The 24,144-nt window shown below is 44.8% G+C and overlaps 1 protein-coding gene across 1 annotated transcript; it reads left to right on the forward strand.

Annotated features, from left to right (window-relative positions):
* The first annotated feature begins 1,423 nt into the window (after positions 1-1,423).
* On the forward strand, positions 1,424-23,822 carry LOC118547386 (uncharacterized). The gene is made up of 4 exons (XM_036110874.2): positions 1,424-1,607; positions 19,803-19,929; positions 20,132-20,192; positions 20,923-23,822. The coding sequence occupies exons 1-4, from the start codon at positions 1,605-1,607 to the stop codon at positions 22,658-22,660; spliced, it is 1,929 nt and encodes a 642-aa protein (XP_035966767.1). The 5' UTR covers positions 1,424-1,604; the 3' UTR covers positions 22,661-23,822.
* Positions 23,823-24,144: the final 322 nt, after the last annotated feature.

Consider the following 24,144-nt stretch of genomic DNA (forward strand, 5'->3'; position numbering starts at 1 on the left):
CTGGGTGGCTCAGTCGGTTAAGCGTCTACCTTCTGCTCAGGTCATGATCCCAGGGTCCTAGGATCTAGCCCCGCATCGGGCTCCTTGCTCAGTGGGGAACCAGCTTCTCCCTCTCCCTCTGCCTCTGCTTGTGCTCTCTCTCTCTGTCAAACAAATAAATAAAATCTTAAAAAAAAAAAAAAAGAGTACACTTACCTTGATGAACACTGAGTAGTATATGGAATTGTTGAACTACTATGTTGTACACCTGAAACTAATATAACACTGTATGTTAACTACACCAGAAAAAAAAAAAAAAAAAGAAAAGGAAGTATCTTCTCCAACCCTCAATTCTTTTTTTTTTTAAGAGAGAGACAGCATGAGCAGGGGAAGGGGCAGAGGGAGAGGGAGAAGCTTAACTGGCTAAGCCACCCAGGTGCTCCTCCACTTCTCAATTCTTGAAGCTGAATAAGAACTTTTCTTCTGTTGTCTGGATGACTGGCTGATGATGTTACTGCCTGCAGTGTCCCCTTTGTGGGAGGAGCACTGGCTGAAAACTGGCCTGCCTTGTCTCTCTTCATTGAGATCAGTTATGGTTCTTTACCTCTGCCCCTCGGTTGCCACCTGATAGATGGCTTCAGGGATGCTTTTAATCCCTGGGCATGGTGGAAATACTGCTACAGTCTAGGAGGATTTAGGTGGCTCGGTTTGACTCAGATGATCTTAACGTGACCACTTTAGAGAATTGAGAGGTAGTGATCTCTCACAGAGTGATTCCATCATTGTCAGAATGAAGTCTACTCCCTAGTATCCTAGACTCACCCATCAGCGAGATTGTTATTTTGATGAAACCCAGTTTTCTGGGAAGTCTCATTATAGATGGGATTAACTGGTGTAATCACAAGAAAGGAATGGATCATGACCATGGGGAGTGATTGGATCGCCGGTGAGAAAGAGTCCCTGCTTATATTTTCCGTGGGATCCACATTTTTCATGTCAGAAACATTTTCTAAAGTTAACCCATTGTAAACCCAGAAGTCACTTTTCATCTGAAGTGATGGTTTGGTTTTGGTTCCAATGATGTTTTTCTGAATCTGACTGAAGCTTTGGAAGGATGCCCACCTAATACATCCCTGGTATCTGCCTGTGCACCTTTTTGCCACACAAGTGCCATGTCAGACTCCGGCTGTTCAACAAAGACCAAAATGGAGCTAGACTCATTATTGCGTCTGGAGAGTCACGTTTAAGTGCCTGTGTTTGCAAAAAAGGATCAGAATTTTAGGACTGGACTTGCAGCACTGTGTTCGAAGGCGCGTGTTCCCGGACACGGCGCCTTCTGGCTGGCGTTAGGCTCAGACACCTAACCTCCGGCCCCGCTGTCACTCAGGCGTGAGGGGGCGAGGCCTTGCGAACTGTCCAATCAGCGGCGGCGGCGGCTAGGCGGTGGGTGGGGCGACGCTCCGCAACCACCCCGGACGTCGCTGCTCTTTTCAGCCTCCCTGGGGATCGCGGGTCGCCAGTATTTAAAGGTGCCACGTTGCTCTGGCAGCGTTTCTCTCGCGCTGTGAGCTCTACCGAGCGACGCGTTGTAAGGAGGGCCGCCGGGGGACCCAGGAAACCTAGAAATGGTGAGCGTGCCTCGTGGGGTGCAGAGACGGGCGCTGAGGGGCCGGTTGGAACCGGCCGGAACTGGCTTTGGCGGGACCCCCGCGGTCATCTCTGGAGTCTGCGGACCCGAGTCGGTCGGTGGCGCCTCTGGGACCTCGGTCCCCTCCGGCGGGCGGCTTGGGTGCTGGGCCGGCAGCGGGGACCCTGGCGTCCGGGCTGCTCCGTCCTGTGCGCGGCGACTTCGGCCCCGGATCCTCAGGGCAGCTCTGCGCCCGCAGCCGCGTCTCCTCCGATTGAGCGGTGACCGCGGGGAGGGTCGTCAGGGGACCGTCGTGGCTCGTTCTCGTTCGTGCGTGGGAGGCGCTGTGGTCTGTGGGGTCCCCAGTCCGTTCTTTTCCCCCACGGGGGGCCCGTTTCCTCCTGAGCGTTCCAGATGTTTGGGAAGCAAGGTCTGAAACCTCTGACCCTGCCCCCCCAGCCCAGCTCTCCCTTGGGCAGGCAATAAATACCTACTTTTCCAGTTCCTTCCCGCCTTCCCTAACGCCAGCTTCCCTTTTCCATTTCACAGCATCATTGTCAACCGTTGATCCCATGGATGTATTTCAAACAGACCCAGTATTTTAGTTGTTGATTATTTAGCCACAGTCAGTGAATAGCTGTTTGTTTGGTTGTTTTGTTTTGTTTTTTTGGTTTTTTTCCCTGTGTGGATATTTTACTTGAGAGAAACGCCGAGAATAATCACCTGGAACTACTTTGTATGAAATCCTTGTGCCTCTCCCCCCAGGATCTTTCCTGGGCACAGACATCCTGTGGGAAGTACTTTGGGTGGCAGTACCTCTTTGAGACTTTCCCGGGTGTTCTGTCCTGTCAGCACAGTTCCAGGTCAGCGCTGCCCCTCTCTGAGTAAGTCACTTTTAAAAGATTTATTCACTTTATTTTAGTCTTAGTTTTTCAATGTATAAAACTTCGTGTACTCAACAGAGCTTGAAACACAGTATGAAGTATTTCCAAAGAGGCAAGAAAGAGGTAATTTCAGAAAAATATGCCGGTACTACATTGCATGTGTTAAAAATTCTTGTTTCCCTTTTTTCCTCCCAGCGTGGCTAGTAATACTCTGAGGCCTCTTATTTTTAAGTGAGTTCAAATGGATTTTCAGGGCTTAGATTTGCAGACCAGAAGTGTTCAAGTATGATTAAATTCATAAAAGTTACTTGCCATGGAAATAATAATTAACACCTTCCCCCCCCAGGAATGCAAGAATTACTTGTGAGGGTTCTTGTTGAACTAGCAGAGTGCCTTGCAATTTTCTTCCCTCTTTCCCACATAAACACTGGGTTTGAGTGATTTTGCTGGACTCTTCAAACTGTGGGTTCATGTGATTTAAAATATCAGTGTTTCCAACTCACTTTTAGGGGGAAGCAGAAACCTGAGATTAGTGTCTCTAAGCTAAGACCCCCTTATTAGATCCTGTTTTGTTTTGTTTTAAGGTAAACTCTATCCAACGTGGGGCTTGAACTTACGACCCCCAAGATCAAGGGTTGCGTGCTCTACAGACTGAGCCAGCCAGGTGTCCCTTAAACTACGAGCCCCTTAAGCCCGCGAGGGCAAGTACTTGAAGGCCCAGTTGTTCTTGGATCCTTCTCCCAGCAAGTGTCCTACTTGCTCACACCCACCATGGAAAGAGCCCTTTATTCAGATTCGTGGAAATCTGGGATAGCGCTTGCATCAGTGGGTGGATGGGGTGATGAGGCAGTGATGCCTTTCAGAAGTTGTAGCTGTGTAGGTGTGCTCAGAGTATCAATTAGGTACATTGAGAACGTTTGGGAGTCAGGAGTTCTGTGTTCGGCATTAGGATCAGTGAATGGGGAGGTTCTTTGGGTCAGAAGCTTGAACTGAATGGAAGCCTGAGGAAGGGAGCAGTTCCCTTATGCCCCGGGGAGGGGATGGTGTGCAGGGCTCCCAGGGTTCACTTACCCTCCCTCACCAGGGCTTCTGTCTCCACCAGGAGAGTCTAGAATGTGGAACCTTCTGAATGTGGCTTTCCTTCTGTCCTGGGGGAAGTAGGCTGCTCATCTGTGCTGAGTCCAATATTTGTTTCCTGGATTCCTTTCCTGATCAAATGGTGCAGCCCTTTGGCTCTGGTTTCCCTCAGCACTTGGGCTCCTCAACTGTAAGTTGATTGAGAGATAGGGTAGAAAGCTAGAAAATTAGGGAAGCCAAATAGATTTTGTGTTCCATTTAGGCAAGAGAACCTCAAATGGGAGGTGATGTATTTAAGTTCTCAGGTACGTACTCCATTTTGGTGTGAGGAAAGCTAGAAGATTAGGGAAACCAAGAATTTGTGATCTGTTGAGTCAAGTGAACATCAAGATGTGAGATGAACGTGTTTCAGTTCATCTAACGTGTTAAGTCATTTTTCATTTTTAGATTAGTTTGTGAATGTGCATGTCCTGAGGCTACATTGTGAAAAAAGATGAGATGCCATGGTGCTGGAGGGGGGGGGGGCCCTTTTCCCGTACCCTTAGGCTCCCTCACGAGCTCCTTGGGTGTACTGAGTGAAAATCAGTGGGAGTTCATAGAGTTTAGGGACGACAGCACCGCATTTGTACATGTTGGAGCTCAGGCAGAGTTGCCCTGCTTTTCATGCCTTCCCAGCATTTGGAAAGCGGGGCTGTAGAACAAGGCTTTGAGTAGAAGTTTCTCCTCTCTTCTAAGTCTCAGGATGCTGGCCTCAAAGAGCTTCATAGTGGGTTATTGAAATGAGTTCAGATTAATGAAATGAAAGATGTTCTGTTTCTTTCATCAGGGATGAATATTAATGCATCTGTCTTCATCTTTTTTTGCCTTGTAGACTTCTTTTTAAAGAGCAGTGATGTTTACAGAAAACTTGATCAGAAAGTGCAGAGATTTCCCATATAACCCCTCTGCCTGGACACTGTCTCTCTCTCTCCCCCCCCCCACTTCTTTTTTAACAAAACACATTTGTTTGTTTGTTTGTTTGTTTGTTTGTAATCTCACCCCAAACCTGGGGCTTGAACTCATGACCCTGGGATCAAGAGTCACATGCTCTTTCAGCTGAGCCAGCCAGGCATCCCTGGTGTGTATTTTATGTCTTGTATTACTTTGGTGCATTTGTTAAATTTGATGAGCCAACTTTGAAGTAGTTTACATTAGGGTTAACTCATATAATCTCAGGTCTTTAGCTAACATGAAAAGATATTTTTCATCATTTCTGTAATATATAGGATATTTTCATTGTCCTAAAAACCTCATGTGTCTCCCCCCCTTCATTCCCTGGCAGCCAAGGATCTTTTAGTGTTTTGTACTTTTATCTTTTCCAGAATGTCATATGCTTGGAATCATAGCGTGTAGCCTTGTCATATTAGCATCTTTCACTTAGGGATATGATTTTAAGTTTTTTGGCTTTGTAATCGCATTTATATTTATAACTGAAGAATATGTCATCCTGTGGATTTACCAGTGATTGTTTATCCATTTGCCTGTATTTGTTTGTTTGTGTTTGTTTTCTTAAGTAAACTCTGCCCCCAACGTTGGGTTCGAACTCACAACCTCAAGATCAGGAGTTACATCTCTACCAACCGAGCCAGCCAGGCATCCCCATTTGCGTATAATTTGTGCTGATCTCAGCCTGTCTGTACCAATTGTTGTGGTTGGACTGGTCCTTGTGGTTCCTGCTGTGCTCCTAAGACTCCCTTCAGCAGTAACCACCAGGAAACTTGGAAAAAGTTTTTTTGTATAACCTAGAGGATCTGGAAATTATACAGCACTCCTGGGGCTACACATCAGTGTTCCCAGTAGAGAGAGACAGCATACAGGCCTGTGTTCTTATTATTTTATTGGGGTGGGGGGGGGATGGTCTGTGGTTTTACTGGCTCCTCATTATTGGTGAATTTAAAACTTAAGAACAGGAATTTAAATCACAAGAGAAAAAAACAAGTGGCCTGAATGGTCAGTTATCAAAATCAACCAAGATCTCTAAAACAAGGAGGTGGTTTGGCTCTTTATCTAGTCATGTGGCTGGCAATGTGTTTATTCTAGATACTGTCTTTGAAGTGAATGCCTCAGCAATCAAAGCTTAGGTCAGGCACTTGCATTACAAAAAAGACAAAAACCCCAAACTGTCCTGCCTTATGTTACAATCCATCCGGTGATGCAGATGCATTAGAGTCGATGGGGAGGACATTAACTAACTGCCTGGTTAGCTGATCTGCTAAAAGTCAGGGGTAGGGTCTGTCCAAACCCAGAAAATACGCCTCTATGTAGGATTATAGTAGCAAATTCTGTAATAATTGAACAGGCAATAGTCTGAAGTCCAGTCTATAACCATTGTCCCAAACTTGAAGAGTCCCGCAATAAAACTAACTCAGTGATCTCTGGGGCCCTGGAAATCCTTTCAAAGAATTGGAATATTTTATTGTGGAATATTTTAACATACGGGCCATCTGGTGTAAGTAGGTTTGAACTCGTCCTGAGTTGGTAGATTAGTTCCACAGCTCGTTGATCTAGTTTCTTACTCCTGAGAATGGATCAGTTCAGTTGAAGGTTGGGTCTCATTTCAGGAGGCAGTGATGCAGGCGGGCTGCCAGAGTTAGGCCGGAGTGGTACAAGTGTTTGCGGCAGGTTTTATTAAGAGGTATTTCTGGGGGCGCCTGGGTGGCTCAGTCAGTTAAGCGGCTGCCTTCGGCTCAGGTCATGATCCCAGGGTCCTGGAATCGAGCCCCGCATCGGGCTCCCTGCTCAGCGGGAAGCCTGCTTCTCTCTCTGCCTGCCACTTCCCCTGCTTGTGCTCTCTCTCTCTCTGTCAAATAAATAAATAAAATATTTAAAAAAAGAGGTATTTCTATGGAAATAAAAGAAAAACTGGTTAATGATTGGAGCAGATTATAATCCCAGTTTCTAAGTTCTGGAGGCAGCCAGTCAAGATGCTTCTAGATGTTGGGATTGAAGCACCTTTAGACGGAGTGAGGGCAGGCAGGGGCAATCTGATAGATTTTCCTGCTTTACAGTTTGAATGTTTTGTGACCTTTCTGAGTGGCCCACATATCACCTGCACGGAGATTGACCATACGTATATGAGCTGTTGTAGTGGTTTCCCTCAAGTTTATATCAAATTAGCTTGCATGCATTTGGGAAGAGGGCAGTTTTAGTTCTCAGTGATTCCAAGTCAGAAGAATGGGTGAGGGCGCCTGGTTGGCTCAGTCGTTAAGCGTCTGCCTTCTGCTCAGATCATGATCTCAGGGTCCTGGGATCGAGCCCCGCATCGGGCCCCTGCTCAGCGGGAAGCCTGCTTCTCCCTCTCCCACTCCCCCTGCTTGTGTTCCCTCTCTCGCTGTGTCTGTCAAATAAATAAAATCTTAAAAAAAAAAAAAAAGAATGGGAGAAAAACTGGAAACATCAGTTTGGAGAGTTGTAGCCAGATACTGGAGGAAACAGTTTAGCATCCAGTTCAGTTTATAGGTAGAAAACAAAACCTCAAAGACAATGAACATAACTAGAATCTAATGTCTATAAAGGTGTATTAATGACTTAATTTTTATCTGCATAGTCACCCCCATTGCTATCAAAGATAACCATAGTAAAACTAATTTGTTTGCAAATGAAGTCTAGTTTTAATAAATTTGGTCTGATGCTTACATAAGTGCAATAAGAATAGTGATTGACCATATAGAATGTCTTTTTTTTTTTAAGATTTTATTTATTTGAGAGAGAGCACCAGCGAGCGCATGAGCAGGGTGGGGAGGGGCAGAGGGAAAGGCAGACTTCCCACTGAGCAGGGGAGCCACACACGGGGCTTGAACCTAGTACCCCGATATCATGACCTGAGCCACCCAGGTGCCTACAATGTCTTAAGTCTGCTTTGTTGGAGCTTTTCATAAAGAAGCTCAGGTTGGACTTTGAAAAATCTCTTGCAGCTAGGAAGCCAAGCCTCGGACTTAACCCTCAGACTTCGCCTGCGACACGTATGGATTGGGGTTAATTCCCCGAAGTTCCTGCACTTGCCAGGAAGTGACCTTCCCTATGCACCTGCTAAGGCTGCTGGGATCCCTGTAAGGTACCAGGCCTGATTTTTCCACGGGGCTTTATTGGCTCCATAAAGTCAACCTTAGATCCTTAAAACTGTCTGGTCATATCTGAGACTATGTATGTGTCTGTTAAACATGACTTTTCAGTCAAAGCCTTGGTGACATAATCAGTGTTTTCAATTGTGTCTTTTTACAAGGAGACTAGACTGATTTTATGTAAATTAACCATATTGTAATGACAATACAAATACTCACTTCAAGTTTCTGAATTCTGGAGGGATCTGGTAGGGAGAAAAGGTGATTCATCTTTGTTCCCAAAGGTATACTTTACCAAATTGCTCTAAGTCATAGCTAGCTTAAGAGGAAGGGTTTCCTTATATCTAGAAAACAAAAGATTAAAAAAATCCCAGTATTTTATTTTATGTTTTAAGATTTTATTTATTTTTGGACAGAGAGACAGTGAGAGAGGGAACACAAGCAGGGGGAGTGGGAGGGTGAGAAGCAGGCTTCCCGCGGAGCAGGGAGCCCGATGTGGGGCTCGATCCCAAGACCCTGGGATCATGACCTGAGCCGAAGGTAGACACTTAACGACTGAGCCACTCAGGCGACCCCAGAAATCCCAGTATTTTAAACAAAAGTCATAAAAATTATAATTATCCTTATCAGTTCACTCAGCCTGATGGAATTTTTAAAGATTTTATTTATTTGACAGAGACACAGCGAGAGAAGGAACACAAGCAAGGGGAGTGAGAGAGGGAGAAGCAGGCTTCCTGCTGAGCATGGAGCCTGATGCAGGACTTGACTCGATCCTAGGACCCTGTGACCTGAGCCCAAGGCAGACTTAACGACTGAGCCACCCAGGCGCCACCAGCCTGATGTAATTAATTCTTGCTCTTGATCTTTAGTTAGTAGATTTCCGGATCCAGTTTTTCCTTAGCACTGTAAATTCTTACCCAGTTCAGTGCAATGATCTGAAAGTTATCAGAAAATTGTATTCAAGAGTACTTGTCAGAGTCCTTTCCATGGATATCTCTGAGGATGAGACACTTTTGCAAAAGCATCAGAATAAAACAACTGTAAGTGACAAAAGACTTAAAAATGGCCATGGTTAAAGATCTGATGAGAGTTCGTTGTAATGCAGTTGCCAAGAAAATTTGTTTATTTCTGTGGCACACAACATTCCAAGGTAATAACTAGAATTACAGGTGATCACATTATACCAGGACATGGCAGATTTTTAGGAATTTCATGTAATTTCTAGAACGCTTATTTTAATAACATTCACCCGTACCTTATGACCTAAGAACGTTTATCATCACTGACTTGAAGGTGCTTCCCATGTAATTTAACATACCCGTAAGCTTAATGAGTGTCATATCTCTCTCTCTCTGTTTCTTCTGTCTGCAAATGACGCTGGGCAGTTTTAGTTACCTCCTGGGTGTTTACATTTCAAAGGCACGATAAGATTTACATCTTAAAGGGACAGAGAAAGAAAATATACGCTTTCTGGGGCGCCTGGGTGGCTCAGTCCTTAAGCGTCTGCCTTCGGCTCAGGTCATGATCCCCGGGTTTTGGGATCGAGCCCTGTCTCAGGCTCCCTGCTCAGCCGGGAAGGCTGCTTCTCCCTCTCCCACTCCCCCTGCTTGTGTTCCCTCTTTCGCTGTCTCTTTCTGTCAAATAAATAAATAAAATCCTAAAAAAAAAAAAAGAAAAAATACCCACTTTCTCCTAGAAGTTTAGTGCCTGTTGGGTGGTTTTGACAGTTCCAATTAAAATGTAGTAGTGCCCCGCGGGGGGCCTGCTTCTCCCTCTCCCACCACCCCTGCTTGTGTTCCCTCTCTGGCTGTCTTTCTCTCTGTCGAATAAATAAAACCTTTAAAAAAAAAAATGTAGTGCCATCCTATAATTAGGGGGAGCGCCCTGCAGGGAATAATTCTCTGGACTCAGGGTCAAATGGGGCCTCTTCGGGGTTGGAAATGAAGCGTTTAGGTTGAGGAATTAGTAAACCCGTTGGATCGGGCCAGTTTTGCACAGCAGGAGGGGGGCTCATCTTAATGTTTTCTGTTCGCTGTGAGCCTTAGTGTGATCACTGTGGGCCTGGAGCGAGGCAACACATACCCATGTCTGGAAAAGGTCTCTGGTATGAATATTGGTGGCTCTGGGAGCCTTTGCCTTCCCCTTTCCCTCTTTCTCCTCATCAGGGGTCTTGATAATCTCTCAGGGGATTCCGTTGGTGGCAGGGGATGCCTTGTGAGGCGTGTTTCTTGGTTCTGCCCTGTTGGGAGGGGGGGAGCTGAGGGAGCTTAGGATCTGTGGTATCTCACTGGAAAGAAGCATATAGCCTGGATCGATCTTTAAGAAACTTAATGGATTTTAGGGCGCCTGGGTGGCTCAGTCGTTAAGCGTCTGCCTTCAGCTCAGGTCATGATCCCAGAGTCCTGGGATCGAGTCCCACATCGGGCTCCCTGCTCAGTGGGAAGCCTGCTTCTCCCTCTCCCACTCCCCCTGCTTGTGTTCCCTCTCTCGCTGTCTCTCTCTGTTGAAAAATGGATAAAATCTTAAAAAAAAAAAAAAAAGAAACTTAATGGATTTTAGGGGCTTTGGATATACCAGCCAATTGATGTATTTTGGCAGCTGTGGGTAAGAATTCAGAGCCTGTTCCAAGTAATCAAAAACCCACAATTAGGGGCGCCTGGGTGGCTCAGTCGTTAAGCGTCTGCCTTCGGCTCAGGTCATGATTCCAGGTCCTGGGATCGAGCCCCGCATCGGGCTCCCTGCTCGGCGGGAAGCCTGCTTCTCCCGCTCCCCCTGCCTGTGTTCCCTCTCTCGCTGTGTCTCTCTGTCAAATAAATAAATAAAATCTTTAAAAAAAAAAAAAACCCACAATTAGCCAATTAATTCCCCTCTCTCCTTCCTAAAATCTTCAAGAAAGGTTTGAATTTTAGTTAAAGTATAGTTTTTGATCTCAATTTCTGTTTCTTGATTTTCTCCTGTTACCTTAATCTGGTGTGTTGTTACCAGACACTTCCGGATGATGTCACTGTGAGTCCTCATAGCTAGGAGTTTTCCTCTCCAGGGTGTCCCAAGAGATTTTTCTTTTCTTTTCTTTTTTTTTTTTTAAGATTATTTATTTGACAGACACAGCGAGAGAGGGAACACAAGCAGGGGGAGTGGGAGAGGGAGAAGCGGACTTCCCGCTGAGCGGGGAGCCCAATGCGGGGCTCCATCCCAGGACCCTGGGATCATGACCTGAGCCGAAGGCAGACGCTTAACGACTGAGCCACCCAGGTGCCCCCAAGAGATTTTTCTTGGATTGAGGTCGGCCTCCACCGGTGTGATATGTACAGGGTCTTTGGGAAAAGCCCTTAGGCCTCTAGAACATAAGACCCGAGTGTTGGCATGTTGGTATGCAAGCCACTGAATAACACCCAGGGAATGTCCATGGGCTTTTGCATTGATCAAGGAGTTCTTAGGTGCTCCTACCAGGTGTTGATGACATTTATATTTGTCCATTAATATTTTAGCAACATTATGCCAGGAATTGGGCCTGTATCCCATCGAGTCAGGGGATGAAGAGCCACAGCCATGAGTGAAGTTGTGACACAGAGACCATAGGCCTCTGTTTATTTTTTCCTCTGGTGGTGCCATTAGTTTCTGTTTGCAAGACTGTTTCCCTCTTCTGGGTTTAGGACACATAGTCCGGGCATGACCCACTGACTCAGTGGTCACAGGTGGAGTTCTTCCGAACTGCTCACACCCAGGAATATCTTCCTCCTGCCTTTAGCCTGGAGCCTCCCCTTGGGACGTGACGATAGCCTTGTGATTCAGTTCACCCTCCTTAGCTCTCCTGGCCTTGAGGCATGGAGGACCCTAACGCATAATAATAGTCAATTAAGGCCTTTAGAATTAGTGGTTTAATTGTCTCATGAGAACAGAAGGCCGCACTCAGCGCTGCTCTGGGGAGATGATTTGAGGAGCGTGGCTGCTGTGACCTTTTGGGTTGGATACCGCTGACGCAGTGCGCAACAGAGGCAGCGTGGAAGAGCACTAGCGGTGTGACAGACTCCCAGCCAGCAGTGCTCCCCTTCCAGATGGCGGAAGCTCCCCGAGTTAGGTGCTTAGTAAGCAAGTTGCAGGAAAAAGGGCATTTCTCTTAATGAATTGCGAGGGCAATCATGCAGTCCGACCAACTGCGCCGGCTATTTTGTGCCGGTCCCAGCCTTTGAATCCCCAGTGCTGTGGTTGGACTGGCCCTGGTGGTTCTTAACGATTGCAAGACACCTGGCAGCACTAACCATCAGGGGACTTTGAGAAAAACGGCTGTTACTTAGAGAACCTGTTAAATACACAGCACACCTGGGGTCCCACAGGGAGTTCGCGTTAGCTGGGGAGGGGGCCGGGGGCACGCAGGGGGCTTGGGGTCTGCTTTTATTGGGGTGAGGATGGGCCACCTAGGGTTTCATGAGCTTTCTTTTTGGTTGGTGAATTTCAAACCCGAAATCGGGAATTTAAAGTGCAGGAAGAGAAAAAACAAGTGGCCCAAATAGTTATTGAAATCAGTCAAGATGTTTACAACAAAGGATCCTTCAGTGCTGGGCAGTGGCCTGTTCTTTATCTAGTGAAGGGGGCGGGTTGGCAGTGTGTTTATTTGAAATGGCCATCTTTGAAGTGAATGCCTCAGCAATCAGTGCTTAATGCAGGCACTTGCATTACAACAAACAAACCAACCAAAAAAACCAGACCAACACCAAGAGCCTGGTGATAACTTTCTTTTCTGTGCAATTTTCCAATGACAGGGGATTTTAGATTGTTTTCATGCACTTCTTTACCATTTCTATAGCATCGCTGAAGTGCACGTTCAGATCTAGTTCCCATTTTTAATTGGATTGTTTGTGTTTTGTTGAATTTTAAGAGTTCTTTGGATGTTTTAGATACCAGTCTTTTATTAGCTAAGTGATTTACAAAGATTTTCTGCCAGTCCGTGGCTTGCGTCTTCATCATCTTAACAGTCTTTTCTCTGAGCAGGAGTTTTTCACTTTAATGAAAACAAATTTATTTTTTTTTCTTTCTTGGATCTTGCTTTCTCTGTTGTGTCCAAAAGGTAATCACCAAGATGCCCTAGATTTTCTCCTACGTTACGTTTTAGGAGTTTTATAGTTTTATATTTTACACTAAATCTGTGATCCATTTTTATTTAATTTTTGTGAAAGGTGTAAAATCTTCATATAGATTTTTGTGTGTGTGCTTAGGGTTGTGTAGTTCTTCCTGCACTATTTTTTGTTGTAAAGACTACATTTACTATTTTTTTAAAAATATTTATTTGACACAGAGAGATAGCCAGAGAGGGAACACAAGCAGGGGGAGGGGCAAAGGGAGAGGGAGAAGCAGGCTCCCCGCAGAGCAGGGAGCCCGATGCGGGCTCGACCCCAGGACCCTGCGATCATGGCCTGAGCCGAAGGCAGAGGCTTAATGACTGAGCCACCCAGGAGCCCCAAGACTACATTTACTATTGAATTGCATTGCCTTTGGTCCTTTCTCAAAAGATCGATTCTGTATACGTGTATGGATCTGTAGAAAGTAATTGACTTTTATTTTTTATTTTTTTAAAGATTCTATTTATGGGGCGCCTGGGTGGCTCAGCCATTAAGCGTCTGCCTTCGGCTTGGGTCATGATGGTCCTGGGATGGAGCCCTGCGTCGGGCTCTCTGCTCAGCGGGAAGCCTGCTTCTCCCTCTCCCACTCCCCCTGCTTGTGTTCCCTCTCTTGCTGTCTCTCTCTGTCAAATAAATGAATAAAATCTAAAAAAAAAAAAAAAAAGATTCTATTTATTTGACAGAGAGCACAAGCAGGGGGAGGGACAGAGCTTAGTGCCAGTCTTCAGGAGGCTGGGCTGAAGTGGGGGAACGCCCAGAGGTAGGGTCAGCACTGTACCAGAAGGCCCACCCCAGTGCCCCCACCCACTGAATCCTATACAAACCAGTTGGCCTCTGGGGCTGCACTGGGACAGCTTCAGTCCTTGGCCCCTCCCAGGCCCCACTGGGAACCTTCCTGCGGCAGCGCCTGGCCCGGGTTCTCCTGGAGGCGGGAGCCCTCAGGTGTGGGGCCACGAGGGCTGGTGGGCCTGGGCCTGTGGGGCAGCTCCCGGCAGGAGGGGCCGCTGTACTCTGCCTCCAGAGTGGCTCTCGCCACCCTCGGGCCTGACCTGTGGCAGCTGCTGAGCTGAGCCTACCAGGCTGGGGAACATGGCCATCCTGGCGCCAGGCCCACAGCCACTCCCCGAGTCCGGGCCTGATGAGGCCCAGCTGGGCCTATCTGTTGGCAGATTTTTTTCAAATATTTTCTTTATGATTCATAAAGAAAATGTTTTATTATTATTCATGTTTACTCTAGCTTACTTTAGTGGAAGATTATATTATATAGTACATGTGACATGAAAATTAAATGTTAATCGACTTTATGTTGTCAGTAACACTTCTGGTCAACAGTAGGCTGTTAGTAGTACATTTTTGAGCAATCAGAAGATATACCAGGGGTGCCGGGGTGGCTCAGTCGTTAGCGGCTGCCTTCGGCTCAGGCCATGATCCCAGGGTCCTGGGATCGAGCCCCGCATCGGGCTCCCTGCTCAGCGGGGAGCCTGCTTCTCCCTCTCCCACTCCCCCTGCTTGTGTTCCCTCTCTCACTGTCTCTCTCTGTCAAATAAATAAATAAAATCTTAAAAAAAAAAAAAAGATATACCCAGATATTTGACTGACCAGGGGTCAGTACCCTAACTCCTGAGTTGTTCAAGGGTCAACGTCAACTGTAGTTTAAAGGGTTTTTCTTGGGATGCCTTGGTGGCTCAGTTGGTTGTCTGCCTGCCTTTGGCTCAGGTCATGATCCTAGGGTCCTGGGATTGAGTCCCGCATGGGGCTCCTTGCTCAGCAGGGGGCCTGCTTCTCCCTCTCCGTCTGCTCCTCCCCCTGCTTGTGCTCACTCGCTCGCTCGCTCTCTCTGACAAATAAATAAGATCTTTAAAAAAAAAAGAAAAGGGGTTTTCTTGTCATTGGGACTCTTGGAAATTTTCTCCATAGACAGTCTTGTCTTTTGCCACAAAAACAGATTTATGGGGAGAGACAGAGGGAGAGGGAGAAGCAGACTCCCTGCTGAGCCGGGAGCCTGATGTGGGGCTTGATCCCAGGACCCTGAGATCATGACCTGAGCTGAAGGCAGACGCTTAACCATCTGAGCCACCCTGGCACCCCACAAAAACATTTTTATTTTTATTTACTTTTAAAAAGTTTTATTTCTTGCTTCCCAGTCTGCATACTGTTATTTTTTTGTTTTGTTTTTTGTCTTTTTCCTTTCTGGGTCTAACTCCAGTACAAGGTTGACTAGGATTGGTGAGAGGGGACATCCTTGCATTCTTCTTGATGTTACCAAAACCATCGAGTTCTTTCAGCGTAGTGCACTTGTATTAAATAAGAGTCCAGTTGATGTAGAGGCAGGTGTGGGAAGAGGGGAAGCATTCTCCACTCCAGTGGTTTGTTCTCTAGTTGAGCCAGTGTACCTGGACTTGACCTTCTGTGGTATAGTGAGAAAGGTATGTCATCTTTGTCCCTAGTTCTTAATAAATACCTCTTGAAGCTCTTGGAATTACTTGAGTGATAAGGGTGATAGTGTCTTTTTTTTTTTTTTAAGATTTAATTTATTTATTTGACAGAGAGACAGCGAGAGCAGGAGCACAAGCAGGGGGAGTGGGAGAGGGAGAAGCAGGCTTCCTGCCAAGCAGGGAGCCCAATGCGGGGCTCGATCCCAGGACACTGGGGTCATGACCTGAGCGGAAGGCAGACGCTTAACTTTTTTTTTTTAAATAACAAGGCAACTGGGGATTGGACACCAGGAACACGAAGCCTTGATTAGGGGCCTGGGACTTTGAGCCCCAGCTCCCAGCCTCTGGAGAAGAGAGGCTGTAGAGTTAATCACCAATGGCCAGTGATTTAATAAATTGTGTCCATTTAATGAAATCTCCATCAAAATCCTTAAAGACCTGATTTAGAGGGTGTCCAGGTTGATGAACACATCTAGGAGCTGGGAGATTGGCGTGTCCAGAGAGGAGGTGGCACTCTGCAACCAGCTCCCCCCACCTCCACTCCCCTCACCCATATGATCCCCTTAACTTTGACCTATGCATCACTGCCTTTTATCTGTTCCTGAGTTGTATCCTTTATAGGAAGTCATTATAGTGACGTAAAGGGTTTTGCTGAGTTCTTATATCATTTTGGTAAGTCACCAGACATGGTGGCCCACGGAGGGAACCTGAGCGTGTAGGCGGGCTGAGCACACCCTCTGTGGCTGGCGTCTGGAGTGCGGCCGGTATGTGGGACGGAGCTCTTCACCTGTGGAGTCGGACGTGAACTCTGGGTGTTAGTGTTAGGATTGAACCATTGGACACCTGTTTGGTGACACAAGAGTTGGAGAAGTGGCATTGGGACAGACACCACCTATTTGGTTTCATGAGGGGGAAAAAACCCCTTGTCATCCTCAGAAGTGCTTCACCTTTTAGAAGAGACTCAAGTTGGCTATTTCCTTCCTCCCAGGTCAGATAGGCTCTGGGAAAATTCCAGTCAGTGACAGTCTTGTGAAATAGATTGTTTTGAGGTCAGGCCTTGTTAAGAAGCATAGAATATTCCAGACATACTTTTAAATGGCTACTTTTTTGTCTTTAATTTTGGAGACCATGCTTTACCCTGGTACCTCAGTTCTGTGATGGAGGAGTTGTTGATTTCAAGTTTCTTGCCTTTTGTCTTCTGAGGACTGGAAGCCAGCTTCTAAGCTCCTTACATGTAGTACAACCAGAGACCAGAAGTCTCTGATTCCTCTTTTTGATGTTTGACTGCTGACAGCTTTCAACCCTTATTCATTTATTAGAGAGCGTGAGAGAGCACAAGCAGGGGGAGCAGAGGGAGAGGGAGAAGCAGACTTCCCGCGGAGCAGGGAGCCCTACGTGGGGCTCGATCCCAGGACCCTGAGATCGTGACCTGAGCCGAAGGCAGCCCTTTAACCGACTGAGCCACCCAAGCGCCCCTCTACCGAACATTTTATTTCCCTATTACCAGGGAAATACCATCTCATTACCAGGGTGATGGACATTTTTAATCTATGGTATTTATCTTCTGTTCAGTATGTTTGACTTTTTTTCCTTTTGAATATGCATCTATTCATTTTAACTCTGCCAATTGACCTTTTATATTGCAGCTGTTGTTGATACTTTTCCTTGTTTGTCTTTTAATTATTTTAATTTTAATAGAGTAGAATTTGCCTGTCTCTGATTTTATGGCTTAGTATTCCTGTGTCAATAAAATCTCTATCTGTGAATTCTTTTTTTTTTTTTTTAAAGATTTTATTTATTTATTTGAGAGAGAGAGAATAAGAGAGAGCACATGAGAGGGGGGAGGGGCAGAGGGAGAAGCAGACTCCCCGCCGAGCAGGGAGCCCGATGCGGGACTTGATCCTGGGACTCCAGGATCATGACCTGAGCCGAAGGCAGTCGCTTAACCAACTGAGCCACCCAGGCGCCCTATCTGTGAATTCTGAAAGTTTCCTCGTTTTATCTTGCACATTTAAATCTAGAATGAATTGGCTATTTTCCATGGAATATTGGGGGAATACAGTGCATTTTTCCAAGTGATTAACAGTGTATGCCTGCCCGTGTATGAAGTGTTCATGATATTTGCCACTTACCTTCAGTGACTGCTGTGTCCCTAACTTTTCATATTAAATGCCAGCCTATTGAAGGCACTTCCTACCCTTGTCTGTCTGCTTATCGCTCTGCTAGTTAGTACTGTATTGTCTGGAATAGTATAGCTTAACAATCCTTCATGTGTGTTAGGTAGACTACCACCTTGTTCTTCAGAAGACTCTGTCCATTTCTTGACATTTATTCTATCTATTGGGCTTGGCGGAGTACTTTTGTTGACTGAAGAATCTGGGGGATTATGGAATTTTATAAAAATACTACTTGGGGGACACCTGGGTGGCTCAGTCCGTTAAGCGTCTGCCATCGACTCAGGTCATGATCCCAGGGTCCTGGGATCGAGTCCCACATCGGGCTCCTTGCTCATCTGGGAGCCTGCTCTTCCCTCTGCCTGCCGCTCCCCCCTTCTTGTACTCTCTCTTTTCTCTCTTCTCTCTGACAAATAAATAAATAAAATCTTTACAAAAAAATACTGTTTGGGAGTGGTGACGTCTGGGTGACACCGAGTGCTTGTTAAGAACAGTTGGCATCCGTTCACTTATTTTCTTCTACTTTGACATTAAGCAGCAATTTTTACACTTTTCTACGAGGATCATTAAACGAGGATCATTAAACTGGCTTTAGTCTACTTTGGTGTGAGTAAATTAGTAACAAGCTTTCAAATGTCAGTGTAATCACGTAGGATGGGCTCAGTTCTTCAAGCAACAAGTTGTGAGTACACATGTAAATTATTGTCTACTAGGGAAGCTTTGTAGAGATTCAGCATCTGGAGTGTTTGCTGGGGGCTGCTCATGTCAACACTGTTTGCCAAACCTGTAACAAATTACAGACTCTCAAAAGGCAGATAGGAGTTTCATGTATGGACTCTGAAAAGGAAGATAGGAGTTTCATGTACCATAATGTTTGCGTTAGCGCTTTAGGCACATGGAGGCCCACTAATCTGTAGGGTTGGTGGGGTCAATCCCAAAACCAGTTCCCAGATAGCAGCAAAGGATGAACTTTGTCATCCAGGATTTCTAAGGGTAAGCAGTCTCAGGCCTGCTAGTGTTCACTCTCTTCTGCACACTAGCTAGTAGTACTTTTTATGAACATGCTCTGCAGTTCCATTGTGGAAAGAGTTACTAGGACTGACCCAAGCAGCTCATTACTCCCTGGACCCACAACAAGAGAGGTGTGCCTTGTTTGCTGTCACTCTACTGAATAAGTCAGTTCTAGCATTAGAATTGCTGGGTGGGAGCTTTTCTCTGTTCCCTACGCATGGGTATCATTGGATGATCTCTTTCAGGGATCAGCATTTAGGGGAATTAATCACTGAGGGATTCCTGTGCTTGGGATGGGCTGTCCTGCTGCCTTCCCAGGAGAGGAACTCAGAAATGAGTGAAGTTGGGAGGAAAGCCTCCAGAGTGGCTGGTTAGGTCTAATCACTTGCAACAGAAATCAGAAAAAAGGGATTTGGTGGGGTTTTTGGAGGAAAGCACTGTTAAACTCTGTTTCACATTATGTGCAAATTCACTATGAGTAGTAGTGTGGAATTCAGTGAAGCCCCTTGGCAAATTCCATGCTTTAACATGTTCCTCAAGGTCACCAAGGCCCTGGTTACAGTGGTATGATTCTGTCAGAAAATCTCTTCTGGTATCTTATCATCAGTATTGTGTGCCTTTGTGTCCTAAAAATTGGTGGGAGGCAACTCTGAGGCTCATGAATATATGGATTTGGGGGTTGTCCGAAGTTGTCACACCTTTTCCTTAGTCTGAGTTGTATATTCTGAATATCTCCCTGGTCCATGAAATGAAACAGAGCATAGAAGGTAAAACTGATTCTGTGATATATATTATACAAACAAATTATAATTATACTCTTCTATGAAAATATTGTTGTTCATGCAGCTGGATGTGACTGTTTGTAATGGCCTGGAGGACTTTAGGATATTATGGCCAGCTGGATCTTGTAACAGTTTGGATTCTCCTGGCTTTTCATGTTTAGAGATGGGAATAGAAGAAAAGGCTTCCATTTTTTTTTTTCCCTGTTTTTGTCTATAAAACATCATGCACTTGTGACCCTGTGCTTCATGGAGTGCTGTGTGATGTTGTGAGTATTTAAGAAGGAGATGAAAGTTTTTCTCACAAGGAATTGATAGTCTTAAGATGGAAATATTTCTTTTATTTGCATAGCATTTCTCCGAGGGGTTCTGTTCCCTGACAGTAGAGAGACATGGACACTGGAAGTGATCACAATAAAAATGTAGCAATAAATTCCTGTGTTCATGATGCTGTTCTTAAATTCATGAAGTGAGTGTGACCAGAGAGGAAGAGTCTGATGACCGAGTCATAGAATAAATGTTGAGAAATCAAAGTCCTATGTGAATTTCTTACGAATTGAGTAGAGATCTCCAATGCTGTCTCACCCATCCTCCTGTACACATGCATGGGATGTTTCAGGACTCAGTGGCCTTTGAGGATGTGACTGTGAACTTCACCCTGGAGGAGTGGGCTCTTCTGAATCCATCCCAGAAGAAACTCTACAGAGATGTGATGCAGGAAACCCTCAGGAACCTGGCCTCAATAGGTAAGGGTGACGACATTCTTACGAGTCTATTAGAGAACCAGTGTGATTTGCTCATCAGGGCTGTTTTGAGAGATGAAATACGGAAAGGGAATATGTTGGTAAATAAATCAGCCATGGTGACCTCACTTTCATCATGGACCTAGAATCTAAAAAACTTTAATAATTCTTTATAATTTATGATTTTTCCTGGTCTGCATTTTAGGAGAAAAATGGGAAGACCGTAATAGTAAAAGTCTGTATGAACATCAGCAGACAGATCTAAGGTGAGTCCCACTCACATAAGAACAGTGTCTCTGGGGGCACCTGGCTGCCTTAGTTGGTAGAGCATATGACTCTTAATCTCAGGGTTGTGAGTTCAAGCCCAAAGTTGGGCGTGGAGCCTACTTAAAATTAAAAACAAACCGTTGTCCCATGAGAAAATCTTTGTCATAATATTAAAAAAAAACAAAACAAAACAAATCAGACCATTTTCAAGTTTATTTATTTTTAGGATTTTTTTTCTTTCTTTCTTTCTTCTTTTTTTAAGATTTTATTTATTTATTTGACAGAGAGACACAGCGAGAGAGGGACCACAAGCAGGGGGAGTGGGAGAGGGAGAAGCAGGCTTCCTGCTGAGCAGGGAGTCCAATGCGGGGCTTGATCCCAGGACCCTGGGATCATGACCTGAGCCGAAGGCAGACGTTTAACGACTGAGCCACCCAGGCGCCCCAGGATTTTTTTTCATCAAAAGTTTTTTCTCTAATATGACATAGATGTTCAATGTTTGAAAAATAATAACATGTTCAGAAAGTATTCAGAAACCCCATTTATGATTATCCCTTTTGATCATAGCTGTGATCGACTCCTTGCAGAATGGTTAGCATGTACTCACTTTCAAACAATCTGAAAGCACAAAAAACACACGTTTTTTGAAAATGGTAAAAGTCATTGAAATAACTTAATAAATATGAAATTATTAAGAAGCCATTAATAACATGCTTCTCATTTTTACAGCAGGCCTGTGGTAGAGAGTCCCTGTAAAAATAAAGAAGGTAGTCCGTGTGGAGAATTCTTCATCCAGAATCCAAATCATAAGCAGATAAAGAAAACTCCTACTGGAATAAAACTGCGTAAATGCAGTTTTTGTGGACAAGTGTTCAGGCATCATTCATCCTTTAGCAGGCATATGATCTCTCACACTGGCCACAAACTATATGAGTATCAGGAATATGAAGAGAAGCCTTATAAATGTAAGGAATGTGGGAAGGCCTTCAAGCATCGCCAATCCATTCGAGTACACGTAAGGACTCACACTGGAGAGAAACCGTACAAATGCAAGCACTGTGGGAAGACCTTCAAGCATTGCCAATCCATTCGAAAGCACGAGAGGATTCACACTGGAGAGAAACCCTACGAATGCAAACAATGTGGAGAAACATTCAGATATCGCCACAACTTTCAAAAACACGAGCGAACTCACACTGGAGAGCAGCCCTATAGATGTAAGCACTGTGGCAAAGCCCTCAGTTGTCTCAGTTACTGTCGGATTCATGAAAGAACTCACACTGGAGAGAAACCGTATGAATGTAAGCAATGTGGGAAGGCCTTCAGTTATGCCAGTTACATTCGAATCCACGAGAGAACTCACACTGGAGAAAAGCCCTATGAATGCAAGAAGTGTGGGAAATCCTTCAGTTGTCCGAATTATTTTCGAAAACACGAAAAGACTCACACTGGAGAGAAACCCTATGAATGTAAGCAGTGTGGCAAAGGCTTCAGTTGTCCTAGATCCTTTCGAAGTCATGAAAAGAGACACAGGGGTGAGAAGCCCTATGAATGTAAAATTTGTGGTAAAACCTACAGTTGTCCCATCTACTTTCGAAATCACGAAAGGAGACACAGTGGGGAAAAATCCTACGAATGTAAAATATGCGGCAAGTCCTTCAGTTGTCCAAAGTATTTTCGAAAACACGAAAGAAGTCACACTGGAGAGGAACCCTGCGAATGTAATGAATGTGAGAATACCTTGAGTCCTCTCACCATATTTCAAACACACATGATGAAGCACAGCGAAGGTGGACCTTATAAGTGTAAGGAGTGTGGGAAAGTCTTCGATTGTCCCAATAACTTTCGATGTCATGAAAAGATACACAGTGGAGAAAAGCCATATGAATGTAAGGAATGTGGCAAAGCTTTCAGTTCGTCCATGTCCCTTCAAAACCACGAAAGAAGTCACAGTAGGAAGAAACCTCATGAATGTAAGGAATGTGGTAAAGCCTTCAGTTTTCCCTGTTCCCTTCAGAAACATGAAAGAAGTCATACTGGGGAGAAACCGTATGAATGTAAGCAGTGTGGGAAAGCCTTCACTTATCTCAGTTCTATGCAAAAGCATGAACGAACTCATAGCGGAGAGAAACCCTATGAATGTAAGCAGTGTGGGAAAGCCTTCATTTATCTCAGTTCTATGCAAAAACATGAAAGAACTCATAGCGGAGAGAAACCCTATGAATGTGAGCAGTGTGGGAAAGCCTTCATTACTCTCTCAAACGTTCAGAGGCACATGATCAAGCACACTGGAGATGGACCTTGTAAGTGTAAGGAGTGTGGGAAGGCCTTCGATTGTCCTAGTTCATTGCGAACCCACGAACGTACTCACACTGGGGAGAAACCCTATCAGTGTAAACATTGTAGTAAAGCCTTCACTCGTTCTAGTTCTTTACGAAACCATGAAAGAACTCACAATGGAGAGTAGCCATGTGAATGTAAAGAATGTGGAAAATTCTTCAGTTCTAGTTCTTTCTGAATACATGAAGTAACTCACACTGGAGAGAAACCTTATCAACACAAACAATATGGTAAAGTTGTTACTCCCTGTGATGTTCATATACATGGAATTCATACCAGAGACAAACTCTCATTGTAGGGAAAGTCGTGCAAACTTTCATTGAGGACACAAGAGAGTGCACATGGGGAGAAACCATATAAATGTAAAGAATCAGGGAAAGCCATCCATGCATTTCCATGGGAAGCTACAGAAGAACTCACACTGAAGAGAATTCTATTGAATGTAAACATTGTAGGAAAATTCACTTGCCTCACCTTCTTACAAAACCATGTGAGAATGTATAATACCTTATAATGAAAAGTAAGGGAAGCTTTTTAATTAAAAAATATTTTCAAAATAATTTGAAAACTGCACTGGAAAGAAACAATATAAGTAATATAGGTAAGCCTGGTGCAAATTACTGTATAATAAATACTCCCCCAGATTCACAACATGAAAGAAATGTTACTAACGTTATACATATATTGTCTTCATCAGTGGCTTATTCTTTATTCTCCAGTTTTATTGAGAAAAGTTGACCTATTACTGCATAAGCTTAAGACATGTAGCTTGATGGTTTGATTTACATATATTGTGAAAAAGTTACAGTGGCTCATTATCCAAGTGATTCTCTGTTTTGTGGATTGCTGCTTAGTTTTGCAAGTAAACCCTGAGGTGGGAAAATATTGTAGGTACTCATTAAGCAGTGGTTTCTAAGTTTAATGGATAATTTTTCCCCCTCAGTAAAATGCTAGTGTTTCAGTTTTGAAGACTGTTTCATCCACGGATGAACTGAAGTATATTTCTTAACATGCAAGTAGGTTTAATTTTTATATAATTTTTTCATTTTAAGGATAGGGCTGTTGAGCAATGAGATGTTATCCTTAAAAATAAACTGCCAATTATTTTTCCAGCAAAAATGGGCTTATAGCAGAGAAGTGCAATTCAGGACGAGGAAGCTACACAATGCCATAGGCAATTCTGGAGAACAAAGGAGAGGAATGCTGTCCAATAAAAGAAAGCAGGGGACTTGGAAGGGGCTGTTATGAACAAAACATTGGTTGGAATAAACTGGGAAGTTCAAAACGTAGTGGCTTCTCATTGGCTGAGTCGTGACTGTCCTATTGGCTGGGCTGTTGCTGGGTGAGGAGGAACCCTTTCTTCCTCCTGCTGGGATAACAAAGTCACTGACGTGGTATTTCGAGGTATGTCTCTTCCTGTTGAGTTTGCAACTGAGGAGGAGTGGTCGGGCTGGGACCTTGCACTACTGAGTTCCTGATTCCATTTTCAACAGGTTTCCTTTTGTTAGTTTTTACATTTCTTCTTTTGCTAATCATGAATCAGGTTTTCCAGGGACATCTGGGTGGCTCAGTCGGTTAGGCGTCTGCCTTCGGCTCAAGTCGTGATCCCAG

The sequence above is a fragment of the Halichoerus grypus genome, chromosome 1 (assembly GCF_964656455.1).
Source record: "Halichoerus grypus chromosome 1, mHalGry1.hap1.1, whole genome shotgun sequence".
Taxonomy (NCBI): Eukaryota; Metazoa; Chordata; class Mammalia; order Carnivora; family Phocidae; genus Halichoerus; species Halichoerus grypus.

Excerpts from the sequence above, each read along its gene's own strand:
- LOC118547386 (XM_036110874.2), top strand. Across the intron at positions 19,930-20,131 it reads CAGGAACCTGGCCTCAATAG|GAGAAAAATGGGAAGACCGT; the intron begins GTAAGGGTGACG and ends TCTGCATTTTAG. Across the intron at positions 20,193-20,922 it reads CATCAGCAGACAGATCTAAG|CAGGCCTGTGGTAGAGAGTC; the intron begins GTGAGTCCCACT and ends TCATTTTTACAG.